This window comes from Sus scrofa, chromosome 14, assembly GCF_000003025.6.
Source record: "Sus scrofa isolate TJ Tabasco breed Duroc chromosome 14, Sscrofa11.1, whole genome shotgun sequence".
NCBI lineage: Eukaryota > Metazoa > Chordata > Mammalia > Artiodactyla > Suidae > Sus > Sus scrofa.
In genome coordinates, this window is record NC_010456.5 from 107212607 (window position 1) to 107226844 (window position 14238).

The 14238-nt window shown below is 44.7% G+C and overlaps 1 protein-coding gene across 2 annotated transcripts in view; it reads right to left on the minus strand.

The window, feature by feature from the left end:
• Nucleotides 1-8767, minus strand: part of ALDH18A1 (aldehyde dehydrogenase 18 family member A1) — a 47312-nt gene extending 38545 nt beyond the window's left edge. The window contains exons 1-2 of one of the 2 annotated variants that reach the window (XM_001927529.6): nucleotides 8538-8767; nucleotides 4949-5064 (exon numbers count right to left, since the gene is read on the minus strand). In XM_001927529.6, coding sequence (XP_001927564.2) covers nucleotides 4949-5036 — 88 coding nt within the window. In that variant the 5' untranslated portion in view covers nucleotides 5037-5064; nucleotides 8538-8767. The remainder of the gene's footprint in view (nucleotides 1-4948; nucleotides 5065-8537) is intronic. The other variant, XM_005671336.3, reaches the window with a different exon arrangement.

Here is a 14238-nt window from a genome sequence, read left to right on the forward strand (position 1 = left end):
TGGTGCTGCCTGGAGCCTTTCTGACTGAAATTACATTAAATGTGAACAAGGAAAAGGTTTAAGTTAAAAAAAAAATTGTTTCCTTTCATCCATCCTTGGAAAACAGATGAAAAGGCCGAAACTCAAATATCTGATTTTCGACTGTAAGAAAACATGTTAAGAACTGTGACTCAATAAAAAGAGTGTGAAAGGCTGATGATTTCAAAGAGCTACTCTGTCCAGGAAGGGATAAAAGAGACATCCCTTCTTTTAGGAACCCATCTTCCTTCAGGGGAAGAAGAGAGAATAGATGTCTATCTATCTATTTTTTTTTTTTTTTTTTTTTTTTTTTTGGTTGCTCCTGGGGCATGTAGAAGTTCCGAGGCCACGGAAAAACCCATACCACAGCAGCAAACTGAGCCACAGCAGTGACAGATCCTTAACCCACTAAGCCACCAGGGAACTCCAAATGTCGATCTTGTTGAGCCATTATTTTTTGGGCTTTTCTGTTACTTGCAATCATAAGTGATAGGGGAAGATGAGTGCACAGGTAGAGGGACAGGTGAGGCCTGGAAAGGAGAGGAGAGGCTGACTGAGGACGTCAGCTTTTTTTTTTTCTATGTCTTTTTACGGCCACACCTACAGCATATGGAGGTTCCCAGGCTAGGGATCCAATTAGAGTTGGAGCTGCCAGTCTATGCCAGAGCCACAGCAACATGGGATCCAAACTGCGTCTTCGACCTACACCACAGCTGATGGCAACACTGAATCCTTAACCTGCTGAGCGAGGCCAGGGATTGAACCTGCATCCTCATGGATGCCAGTCAGGTTCGTCAACTGCTGAGCCACGAAGGGAATTCCTGAGGACAGTAGCTTTAACGGGTGGTCTTACTCACAGTAAATGGACTTCTTGGTGGGATTCCCTGATTCTCTGTTCTCTGCAGGACAAAACTTTAGGTTCTTCCCCCCACAAGGCGTTACCTATGTATCACTACAGGCGCTAATAAATACTGAAAGGAATTACAACATAATCTTTCCAAGCTGCCATTCTATAATTGCACTATCACAGAGTAACTTTTCTTCCACTTGAGTCAACCATTATCACCTCCCTTTATATTTACAGACAGCTTTCTCAGAATTTCTCTACCCAGTGCCTCTATCTCCTGATAACTGACTCCTCTAACTGTAACACAGCATCCATTGTCTCTCTCTCTGCTACAAAAACGGTGGGTAGGAGTTCCCTTGTGGCTCAGAAGGTTAAGGATCTGGCATTGTCACTGCTGTGGCTCTGGTTACGGCTGTGGAATGGGTCTAATCCCTGGCCTGGGACCTTCCCCATGCTGCAGGTACAGCCAAGGAAAAAAAGAAAGGTGGTAAAGCTGGTAGAGTCCTATTCTCGTGAACCAGAAGATTCACTGTGTGTTCTCTTCCCTCTCTGCCTCCTTCACACACAAATCTGAGAAAGAACATCTTAAACAAAGTCATGAAGGGTTCTTTCTTCCCTCTATTAAATAATCTTTTCTTTAAATGACTGTGTTTCAAGTGTGTTGGAGATACAAGAAAGACGACATGATCTTTTTTCACAACAGGCAGAGAGCTGCTCAGTAAATCCATCATCTGGGATAGAACTGGAGCTTGGCACCTTTGCTAGACTCGTTCCTGCTGGAGGAGTCCCAGAGACTGAGGGGCTGGGCTGTTCGGTGAAGAGCTCTCTTTCTTCATTAGGTTGATCAATATAGATATGCTGGCTCAGTCTTCAGGGGTATCAGCCTATGCAATGAATATACCTAAGTCTAAGTTTAAAAGTTACACATAATGTTTTTGGCCACGCTGACCTGGTGGAGGGAGGGATGGTAGAGGGAAAGACTTACTCCCCTGGAGTCTGGACCTGTAATCATCACTGGCTGTATGCAGAAATATCATACATCTCTTTGACAGCTGTCAGGACAAGGCCTGCTGGTCACTTTTCTCTCCTGTGCACTGCAGGGAATGTCCTGGCCTGCAAAAGTACTGACCATGGGTGCGGCAGCCTGAGAGGGCACCTCAGGGACACAGATGATGGCAAGCAGGTCAGTCCAGGTGATCAAACCAATTAGAATCGAACAGGCCAGGTGAGCATGAATGAGACTCCTGATCCACGGTCTATATCAGCACAGAAAGGCGGCATGGCCTGATGCCAGGCAGTCAAGGGTTATTCTGGTGGCAGGCAACCAGGTCATATCAGATCAGAGCTGATACAGTTCAAGAAGAGGCCACATCTATGAACAAAGTTTTAAGCAAGTAAAATCTCAGTCACATTCAGTGTGTATCATACCAAGAAGAGTTTTTTGGGGTCCAGGGCTTTTCTGGATTTTCTATTCAACAATACTTTCACCCCCTCAGATTGACCCTACCTCTCTTGAGGGCATTTCTTCTGTTCTGTCGGGTAGTATACTTTTTAGGGTCCATATGAAGGACTGAAAAAGCCTTGATTATTTAGGAAAAATCCAAGGCTTCTGGATGGGTAATCTCTTCCTATCTTCTAAGGAAACTCTAAGTCTCAATGAAAAGGCACCTCCTGTTTATACATGAAGGGATACTCAGGTGTACATGTGTGCATTCGTGATGGGGGAGGGCTGTTCATATTCCTCAAAAGTGCCACACACACTCCAAGGGAGGAGAAGCCCTTGACCTTTTCAGAATCAGAATCCTTATACTCAGCAATCAATGAGGCCGTGTTCCAGGTCTAAACAGGAAGGGATCCTGACATGGTTTCTATCTCCCCTCCTGGCCTTCCACTGCCCTCTGTTTGAATCTATATGCTTCTCACTCTGCCTGTTTATTTCTTTTCTGCTCTTCTGTTTATCATGGTCAGTGAACATGCGGGCTCCAGGCTCCAGAAAAATCTAAATACAAAGACAAAAAAAATCTAGGGACAGGATCAGAAAGTGCCTCATTCACAGAAGGCAAAAAGAAGAAACAGTAATAGCAATAATAAAAATACTGAAGAGAATACTTACTGTATGCTAGGAGCTGTGTTAATTATTCATACAACTTATACAGAGGCAGAGAATATATGAAAGGACAAGTGTAGGCTCTAGAACTAGACCACCTAGGTTGGAATCTCAACCTCTCCACTTACTTGACCAATCTCCTAAGATTGTTGTGGGGGATGATGATATGAGTTAATGCATGAACAGGGATTAGCACAAAATAAACACTCAATACATATTAGCTGGTAAAGCAAAGTGTTAGCTATGGCTATCATCGTCATCACCATTATCTTACTGAATTCTCAGGAATTAAGACTTACGAGTTAGGAATTATTATGAGTTAGTTATTATTAGCCTCATTTTATAAATAAGGAGATTGAGGCACAGAGAAGCTGAATAACTTAACAACATTCCCAGATTGTAAAAATGGCCATAAAACTTGAAGCTTCTACCACCAACACATGGAGTCTATTTTCCCACTCCTTGAGTGGGGGCTGGCCCTATGACTTGCTTTGACTAATATGATGTGGCAGAGACCTAACTCTGTATGAATTCTGAGCTGAGGCCTCAAGAGACCCTGTCACTTCCCGGTCCTGGGAAGCATCATATGAAGAAGCCATGGATAGCCTGCTGAAACATGAATGAGTATCTGGAACAGAGATGATCTATCATCTCAGCAGATTTCCCCCAGTCCTCAACAATCAACCCTGGGCTGATTCAAGAACTGACATAGGCGCAGAACTGCTGAGTAGCTAAGCTCGGTCCAAAATGCCAACCTATGGAATGGTGACCTAAATCCATAGCTGTGGTCATTAAGTAAGTAGCAAAGCTAGTTTTCAAACACAGGGAGCCTACTTCCAGACCCTGAACTTTTAATCTTCACATTTTTCTTTACAAGAATGGGAAAGAGATATTTTTCCAATGGTGATAAGCTTGATTAGTTAAATAAGCAAATCCTCTTGCAGTAAGAGTGTTGATAAATTTTACGTATTATCAAGGAGACAGGCAACTTAAAACATCATAAACAACCTTTCAAGAAATGGTGCTGGAACTAGACATCCACAGGCAAAAAAGTGAATCTCAATCTAGTCACCATGCCTAGACAAAAATTAACTCAAAATGGATCATGGACTTCAATGTAAAACTACAAAACTTTGGGTAAAACCACAGGAGAAAATCTTCAGAATCTAAGGTTATAAAAGAGTTCTTAGACTTGACCTCATATGTACAATCATAAAAGGAAAAACTGATAAACTCAACCTCACCAAAGTAAAAAAAAAAAAAAAACAACAACAAAAAACTTTCCTCTGTGAAAGACCCTGTTAAGAGACTGAAATGACAAACTATGAACTGGGAGAAAATACTTTCAAACCACATAGCTGACCAAGGCCAGCAGCTATAGCTCCAATTTGACCTCTAGTATGCATGAGGATGCAGGTTTGATTCCTGGCCTTGCTCAGTGCAGTAAGGATCTGGCATTGCCGTGAGCTGTGGTGTAGGTCAAAGACTTGGCTTGGATCCCAAGCTGCTATGGCTGTGGCTTAGGCAGGCAGCTATAGCTCTGATTCAGGCCCTAGCTTGGGAACTTCCATATGTCTAGGGTATAGCCCTGGGAAAAAACAAAAAAACAAAACAAAACAAAAAAACCCTGGGAGAATTAAATAAAGGTAACACTTTTTAATGTTTTTTGAGTTTTTTAAAAATTTGATGTACAAAAAGCTGTACAAGATTAATGTACACAACTTTATGAGTTTGCAGATAAGTATACACTCATGAAACCATCACCATAATCTATGCCATAAACATAAACATCCCCTCTGAAAAGTTCACTTTATTGATAAATACAAATGTAACAGTTCACCAGTAAGGCTGCTTTCTTGCTTACTGCATTTGTCCAATTCTGTCAAATGACATTTTTTTTTTCTTCCTCTTCAAAACCTTGTTTGAAACACAGTTTGACCAAGCTTCCCATGTACTTATGTTTCTATGGTACCTACCAGATCTGGAGAGTGTGGTGGATTGGACCCAGGGCAGGAGATGCTGGGTGAAGGACTGGAACCCAGAGCGGCAGACTTGACTCAACATACTGCAAGGTGGTCACTGACCAAGGTAGCTGCAGAATGCATTTTAGAAAAATGAATAATCAAAAATACAAGACAATTCATTTTATTTCTGTCCACCTCCCCACACTCAGAGTAAAAACCTCACCCTCCTGCTCAAACTCCTCTACATTTGGGGAACTCCCACCTCTTCTATTTGGAGAAAGAACAAATGGCTCCTTCTCAAGCTCCAACTCTACCCTTCCTTTTCTAGAACCATCTTAGGTTTTACATAAGCAAATGGCAATTAAGAATTACAAATACTCTGAGTGAAAAAATCTTGAAGCTATAATGTTTATGAGTTGATATTAAATCCTCACTATAATTCCAAAACCATCAGGGTGTCTCCAACAGATCAAAAAACAGATTTGACATCCAATAAGCAGCCACCTCCACCTTCCTGCTATCACCTCCCAACAGAACTATGAAAACCACATATTTGAAATGCCCCCTTGACCCCTGCTGACACAAGAGGAGGGAAGAAAGTCAGAGGCTGCTGCTTTGTCTTTCTTCCTGCTGAAAACAGGAATCCAAAGCACACTCTTGCATCCCTGGGAGAGATGGCAATGCCTGCAAATGGTTGGCACCTGAAATGACCAAGGGCACATCTCCTGGAGGATGAGTACATGGCTAGTGATCTCAGGGCTGAGAACACAGTAGTTCTGAGCATCTTCCCACCGCAGGTCAAACTGCAGGTTTTATATATATATATATATATATATATATATATTTTTTTTTTTTTTTTTTTTTTTTACTTTTTTGTCTTTTTGTTGTTGTTGTTGCTATTTCTTGGGCCGCTCCTGCGGCATATGGAGGTTCCCAGGCTAGGGGTTGAATCGGAGCTGTAGCCACCAGCCTACGCCAGAGCCACAGCAACGCGGGATCCGAGCCGCGTCGGGCAACCTACACCACAGCTCACGGCAACGCCGGATCGTTAACCCACTGAGCAAGGGCAGGGATCGAACCCGCAACCTCATGGTTCCTAGTCGGATTCGTTAACCACTGCGCCACGACGGGAACTCCCAAACTGCAGGTTTTAGACAAAGAATATTTACTTCACAAAAAGTTAGGGAGCTTCTCCCCCCCACACACACAGAATATGCCATTCATTATTGCAGCTCTTAAAATACTACAGTAACATGGTTGTGCAAGATAAGGAAAATACTGCCTTCTTTGCTTGTGGGCCTCCTTTTAACTTCTGCTCTATGGCGTGGCAGATAGAGTCTAACCCTCTTAAACTTGCCTCTGTGTGTCTAAACTTGCCTCAAAGTACTAGCTCTATAGTGAAGAGAAACAAGGAATGGCATGTATTGCTCTTCAATTTGTACTGTGCAAAGGTACAAAAAGGAGAGAGAAGAGACTGGCGGGATACATCTGTTGTAAAGTTATGGCACCTAATAAGCAATAGAAAGTGTTAAGTACTGTCTTTAACTTCAGTGTTTGCGAGTATAGAAGGTCTCAAGAGAAAATTACTTGCATAACACTGAAGCATGACTCCATGATGTATGTTTGCTGCTTATACAAATTCCTTGGGTAATTGTTGCTAAACAATTATTTACATGTGAATTTTCCAAAATACCCACTGAAAAGCCCAAAGGGTAAAATAATCAAATAATGACACTAAAAGTCTATCTTCTTCACAAATTTTCCCCAGCAACTCTTGTATTCAAAGCTGGATATAATTCTACAAGTTAGTTTTTGACTGGTTTATGTGCTACTGTTGATTTTCCCAACTGGATTATAAACTTCCCACTGACAGCACAGTAAATAGAATGGGGAACAAGGACTTCAAAGTTGGAGAGGTTTTGGTCAAGCTTTGCACTTGCTGGCTGTGTGCTGTTTGGAGGGTGACTTAATCTTTCTAAGCCTCAATTTTCTCATTTGTAAACCAGGGACAACAAGAATAAGGATCTCAATGAATTACTGTGAGTCAATGTATGGAATGTCTGGGTACAACAGATGCTCAATAAACATCAGTTCTCCTCCTCTGTCTTTAAGCTCCAATAATATCTTTTTTTTTTTTTTTCTGTCTTTTTGCCTTTTCTAGGGCCGCTCCCGCAGCATATGGAGATTCCCAGGCTAGGGGTCTAATCCGAGCCGTGGCCACCGGCCTAGCCAGAGCCACAGCGATGCGGGATGCTAGCCGCGTCTGCAACCTACACCGCAGGTCACAGCAACGCCGGATCCTCGACTCACTGAGCACGGCCAGGGATCGAACCTGCAACCTCATGGTTCCTAGTCGGATTCGTTAACCACTGCGCCACGACGGGAACGCCAAGCACCAATAATATCTTACAACCACTTCTTCACTTCTTTCAGGGCCTGTCACAAGGAATTTCACATCTTCTAATGGACAAATAATAACCACAAAATATACTTATTGACTGTTTACCCCTCTCTTATCTATGAATAACTGCAAGCTCTGAATGTTTAAGGTCAGTAAGTTATTAGGCGGAAGACCCATCTGGAAACCAAGCCTTCTGACCTCTTCTCTTCGCCTCTGACTGACCCCTCCCTCACTGTAAAAGACAGTTCACCCTGCCAGTTTATTACGCCCTCAAAAAGTAGACAGCTTATTCCAGGGAGCAAAGGGTATGTGTGTCTCTGTGTGTGTATAGCCTCCATGTCAACAATTGAAAAGTTTCCATGTTTTGACTCAGGACATTTCTCAAGAACTTCTTTACAGGTTCTGAACAGAAAGCCTTTATCTTACTGACCTGGACAGAGAAGTGAACTTTAGTCCCAACAAACGTCGCTCAGAAGCACAGGATTGTTATGGTTCACCACTTAAAGACAAAGACCCAATGATAAACCTCAGGGCCTCCAGAGCAGGGGATGCTGATGGGGGATGGAATCTGGGTCCGCCCTGATGGGCCAGGGAGGCACTGTTCACAGACCATAAGCCACACTGCAAAAGGAGGTCGTGAGCAAGCTCTCTGGCTGCAGGGGGCTGGGTCTGAAGAGGGGATCTTGCAAAGCTCAGGCAGGCTGCAGAGGGTGCACATACAAGCCCCTGAGCGTAGGCGTGGGGGAGACTCTCACATGCAGTGAAACACCACCACCGACGCAGGTGCACTGGGAGCTGGTTCCAGACTCCCGGATCAAGAAGAGGTCCGCTGAGTCTTCAAGCCTCTACATGGATCAGTTACCGCATTGGGGTGTATCCCAGGGTGGCCAGCGAGTTCGGGCACCCGCAGCCCCCGCCAGCCCTAGGCCTCCCGCGCTAACATATGGCGGTGCAGCGGCGCCCTGGGAGGCCCAAGCCCGCCGCCATCCCTCGGCGCGCGCCCACACTCTCTCGCAAGCCGGACCCCGGACCCCCTTCCTCCTGTTTGGGCCGCGCGTCCCCGCAGCTGCCTCGGTCGCCCGCGAACCAGCGCGCCCACCCTCCCTCTCCTCAGCCCCGGCGCCGCCTCAGCCACTGCGAAGGCGCCGCCGTTTCGTTATCCCCGCCACTGTCCCCGCCATCCTCGCCGCCCGCCCGTACCTGCCTCACCGCCTCCGCCCGGCGCCGCCGCCCGGCCTACACTCCACGCCTGCCAACTCCGGCTCCGGCTCACTCTCCTTTTTCTTGCGTCCACGTCCCGCAAGATGACGTTACGTCAGCAGCGTTGGAGTAAAGCCACGCCGCGGGGCCTCCGCTGTTGACGCAGAGCAAGGGGCCGGCCCGGAGTTGCGCTGCGGCAATGGCGTAAGCGCCTTCCAAGAATCTTGCCCACTCTCCACGTGGCGAGCCCCGCCCGCCGAGGCCCGGGCAGACGCCGGGAGGCGGGGCTGGAGCGCTCTAGGTGGTTGTCCACGTCCCAGGAGCAGAGGCGAACAGGGACCCAAGAGAGGGGCCAAGGAGAATGTCCGAGACCGCTCACTGGGCCTTCCAGGGAGGCAGAAAAGATGCTGTAGCTGCTTGTAGATCCCACATGATGTGTTTGTCACTACTGATCGTTATATCCCAGGCAACCCTCAGAAATAGGTTGGATCAATTTATACATATTTGAGAATCCCACACTCCTGGCATATTACTGCTATCAAATGGGAATATTTTGGCATTGCTATAAAATGATTTATTCCCTAGTGGCCTGGAGGTTTCTTCAAGGGTCCCAGCCCAACTCCCTTTCAGCAAGGGCATTGGTGAGAAGACTGTATTTTAAAAGTTATATTGGAGTTCCCATCATGGCGCACTGGAAACGAATCTGACTAGGAACCATGAGGTTGAGGGTTCAATCACTGGCCCCACTCGGTGGGTTAAGGATCCAGCCTTGCCGTGACCTGTGGTGTAGGTCGAAGATGTGGCTCAGCTCTGGGTTGCTGTAGTTCTGGCATAGGCCAGCAGCTGTAGCTCCCTTGACCCCTAGCCTGAGAACCTCCCTATGCCATGGGTGTGGCCCTAAAAGGAAAAAAAAAAAAGGGTTATATTGAATTCCTGACAATTAGAACCATTCCAAAGGTGAATGCAGATCCACCCTTAAAATTAGAGCTCAGACTCTCTCCCTCTTTTCTACTTGCTATGTTTTCCTCAAAAGGCATCTTCGTTCTTGCATAGACACAGATGTAGTGCTGGGTACATTGGACATGTGAGGGGCTGGAGTAGGCAGAGCACTTTGGTCGAGGTCGGTGATGAGGAGGACACATTGCCTCTTGTGTAGTTGTCCCTGAGAACATTGCTGAGCCTACTTATTCATTCTCTTGTTCGTTAAAAGTTGGCTGCTTTATGTATCAGGCTTTCCCTAGGTTTGGAGGAAGACATGTCATCTCTCTAGAGAGACTTTAGGGAAAGACAGATATGTGAGCAAACAGTTGTGTGATTAATGTTAGAGGGGGGGTGCTCAGGGAGTCAGGCAAGACTTTAAACAGAGTAGACATTTGAATTATGCTTTCAAGGACAAGATATAAGTAGTTCGGAGTTCCAGTCGTGGCTCAGGGGAAATGAATCTCACTAGTATCCATGAGGTTGCAAGTTCGATCCTTGGCCTTGCTCAGTGGGTTAAGGAGCTATAGTATAGGTTGGAGACAGCTTGGATCCTGAATTGCTGTAAGTGAGGTGTAGGCTGGCATTGCCGTGAGCTGTAGTATAGGTTGGAGACAGCTTGGATCCTGAATTGCTGTAAGTGAGGTGTAGGCTGGCAGCTACAGCTCCGATTCAACCCCTAGCCTGGAACCTCCATATGCTGCGGGTTTGGCCCTAAAGAGACAAAAACGAAACAAAACAAAAAAACAAGTAGTTCACGTAGAAGAGTGGCACAGGTTCATAGGAGGAAGAGAGTATAACACGTAGAGACATCAGACTCTCTATAAGGAGAGATATTTGGTGGTGATGGAGGGGGGGCATCTTGCAAAATTTCTGTGCCATGCTAAAGGTTTTGAATCTTATCCTCAAAGATAGAGAGCCGTGACTTTTAAACATACTGGAATGGCATGATCAGATTTGTGTGTCTGAAAGTAGTAGAGGAGTAGAAACGGTGCTTGGTTAACACACCGCAGAGGCTCAAGTAAGAAATGATGGCTGGGGAAAAGGCTCCAGCAGGGGGCCTGGGAGCATAAAGGAGGGAGAGCTGATCTCTGCTCACTACTTGAAAGTGGGAGGGCGAGAGGCGAGGAGGAGCACTTGCAAATCTGGTGGTGCTGCAGCAGTGTTGGGAAATATATGAGGGGAGCATTTTTTCAGGGTGAAAGATGAGAACACCAAGCATATGTTAAGTTTTGAGCACTGTGCATTTAAAGAAGGGTAGGGGATAAAAAAGAAATAAAACTGCCCTCTGGTGGTTTCGTTGGGTACTTGAGCTTTTAAGATTCCCACCAAGAATTTAGAACTAAATAGGGAACTGTGGGTATGGTTAAAGCCATTAGGAACAGAGTCTCCACTCAGCAAGTCTTGTTCTGTTTTGAATGTGTCCTTAACTCACAATCATATTAGGGTAATTGCCTGCCTGCCTTCCCTGCTAGAAAATCAGCTCCTCAGAGCTGGGAAGTATACTCCTGGCACATAATAGCCAATAAAAATTTGATAAATGAATTTAATTTCTTTGGCCTTAGTTTTCTCAAATAAGAACTGTGCTAATAACACTGCCCCTGTCTTCTATACTTGCCTATATTTTATATAGTATAGTCTACATATACTAGCCTAGAGGGTTGTTATGATCAAATATGAAAATCCTTTAACATTATCCAAACATTTCCTTTTTATTACTGTTATATACATTACTGTTTTACTATTAATATTCTACTCCACCAAAAAAGAGAAGGAAATGGGATATGTGCCTATGGGTTGGGAAAAATCAAATATCAGGATGATAATCTAGTTTGCCTTTCCTAGAAATCAAGGAACTGATTCAGCCATGGTATCTTTCCTGCATGTGACTTTAAAAAAAAAAAAAGCAGCATGGGAGTTCCCATTGCGGTGCAGTGGTTAACGAATCCGACTAGGAACCATGAGTTTGTGGGTTCAATCCTTGGCCTTGCTCAGTGGGTTAAGGATTTGGCGTTGCCGTGAGCTGTGATGTGGATCAAAGACACGGCTTGGATCCCGAGTTGCTGTGGCTCTGACGTAGGCCAGCAGCTGTAGCTTCAATTCGACCCCTAGCCTGGGAACATCCATAGGCCGAGGGAGAGGCTCTAGAAAAGGCAAAACAAATAAATAAGTAAAAAAGCGCAGTTTTTCCCAAGTAAGGGATCAAACCAGGGATTGGACTCATGCCACAGCAGCTACCAGAGCTGCTGCAGTGACAACACTGAATCCTTAACCTGCTGAGCCACATGAGAACTCCAAGTGATTCTTTTTTGATTGGAGGGATTTTTGTCTCAGCAAATGGAAATAAGGCTGGACATGACCAGAAAGTCACATAGGAAGTGGACTATTTAGAACTGAACTATAAGTATGCAGGATTGGGAGCTCCCTTTGTGGCTCAGTGGTAACAAACCCAACTAGCATCCATGAGGATGTGGGTTCAATCCCTGGCCCCACTCAGAGGGTTAAGGATCTGATGTTGCTGTGAGCTGTGGTGTAGGTCGCAGACTCGGCTTGGATCTTGTGTTGCTGTGGCATAGGCTGGCAGCTATAGCTTTGATTCGACCCCTAACCTGGGAACTTCCATATGCTGCAGATGCGGCCCTAAAATGCAGGATTGAGGACTGCTTCTTTACATCCTATAGCGTAGTACGTTAAATTATCTTAGTCTCAGTTTCTTTCATTGTTAATAACAGAAACTTATTCAAAAAAGGCAATTTACTAGAAGGAATAATTTATAGTTTTCAAGAGCAGGAGGTAAAATTGGATCTCATAACAGGTGGGTACACGGAACTGGAAGTTGGGAACCAAGAATATCCTCCATTTCTGTGTTTCTAATTTATACTTCTTTCTACTCATCTCCTTTTTTTCCTCTTTTTAAGATAACACTTTCCATTAGTGAACATTGGTGGAAAATGGCCTCCTCGAGCCTAACATATCTTTAGTGGCTACTCCCAGCTGGACTTTTAGACTTGGTTCCAGTTTCATATTCCTAGAGAGAATACTTTACTGGCCAACCTTGGTCCAGGACTCCCATTTTTGGTCTAATCAGCTGTGGCAGGGAGAGGAGGGGTCACACAGGTAATGTGAACACGGAGGCCGGGCCCTCCCCTTCAGCAGAACTCTGTGTGATGGAGATTCTCTGAGAAAAGGGAGTAGGTGAGACCAGTAGACATGTTACCTGAGTTGGCAGTGTTAGGACAAACGAATAAACCAGTTTCAGCCACACTATGCAATAACTTTTTTTTTTTTTTGTCGTTTGTCTTTTTAGAGCCACATCCACGGCATATGGAGGTTCCCAGCTAGGGGTCTAATCAGAGCTGTTGCTGCTGGCCTACACCATAGCCACAGCCACACCAGATCCAAGCCACATCTTCGAACTACACCACAGCTCATGGCAATGCTGGATCCTTAATCCATTGAGCTAGGCCAGGGATTGAACCCGCAACCTCATGGTTCCTAGTCTGCTTTGTTTCCACTGCACCATGATGGGAACTCCATAGGTGATAACATTTTGTAGTTTCACAAACTGGGCTGAATATCAGAAGCACCAGAAAGGCTTTTAAAAGATACCGATTCTTAGGACCCCCCAGTGAATTAGAATCTCTAGGGGCAGGACCCAGGAATCAGCACTTGTATTTATTGATTGATCTAGATTTAATTTTTTTGTCTTTTTAGGGCCACACCAGAGGCATATGGAAGTTCCCAGGCTAGGGGTCAAATAGGAGCTCTAACTGCCAGCCTCCGCCACAGCCACAGCAACTAAGGATCCAAGCTGAGGCTGCATGACCTATACCACAGCTCGTGCAACGGTGGATCCTTACCCCACTGAGTGGGGCCAGGGATTGAACCCGAGTCCTCATGGATACAGGTCGGGTTCATTACTGCTGAGCCACAATGGGAACTCCCAGGAGGCAGCACTTTTAAAGAAACTTGGATTGTGATGTGACTGACTTTCAGGAACCCCTGCTTTAACAGATAGGCCCAGAATGCCAAACAAACAAATACATCAGTAGAAATGGGGAGTTATTTATAAATAAGGAACATTTATAATACATAAATAAACAGGGAGGGTTTTTTGGGAAAGCAAATATTTTCTTTAAAATATAGTTTTTAGGAGTTCCTGTCCTGGCTCAGTGGTTAAGGAATCCAACTAGGAACCATGAGTTTGTGGGTTCAATCCCTGGCCTTGCTCAGTGGGTTAAGGATCCGGTGTTGCCGTGAGCTGTGGTGTAGGTCGAAGACGAGGCTTGGATCCCACATTGCTGTGGCTCTGGTATTAGCCGGCAGCTACATCTCCGATTCGACCCCTAGCCTGGGAACCTCCATGAGCAGCCCTAGAAAAGGCAAAAAGACACAAAAAAATAAGTAAATAAAATAAAATAAAATATAGTTTTATTTTCTGATTATAAAAATTAGAAAAAAAATTCCAATTTTAGACATGTTAGCTTCTCAGACTTCTGTTTGTCAAACAACATACATATATTTTTTTATTTCACAAAAATAGGAAGATAAAACATACGTACCCTTTGGTATTTTATGCACTAAAAATAGATCCTGAATGTTTTCTTAGGGCAATAAAGACAGTACTACTCAATTTTCAATAGTTGTACAACATTCCAATCTAATAAATGGAATTGTTAGGTTAGAGTTAATGAACATTTTAAAAGCTTTTGATATATATTAT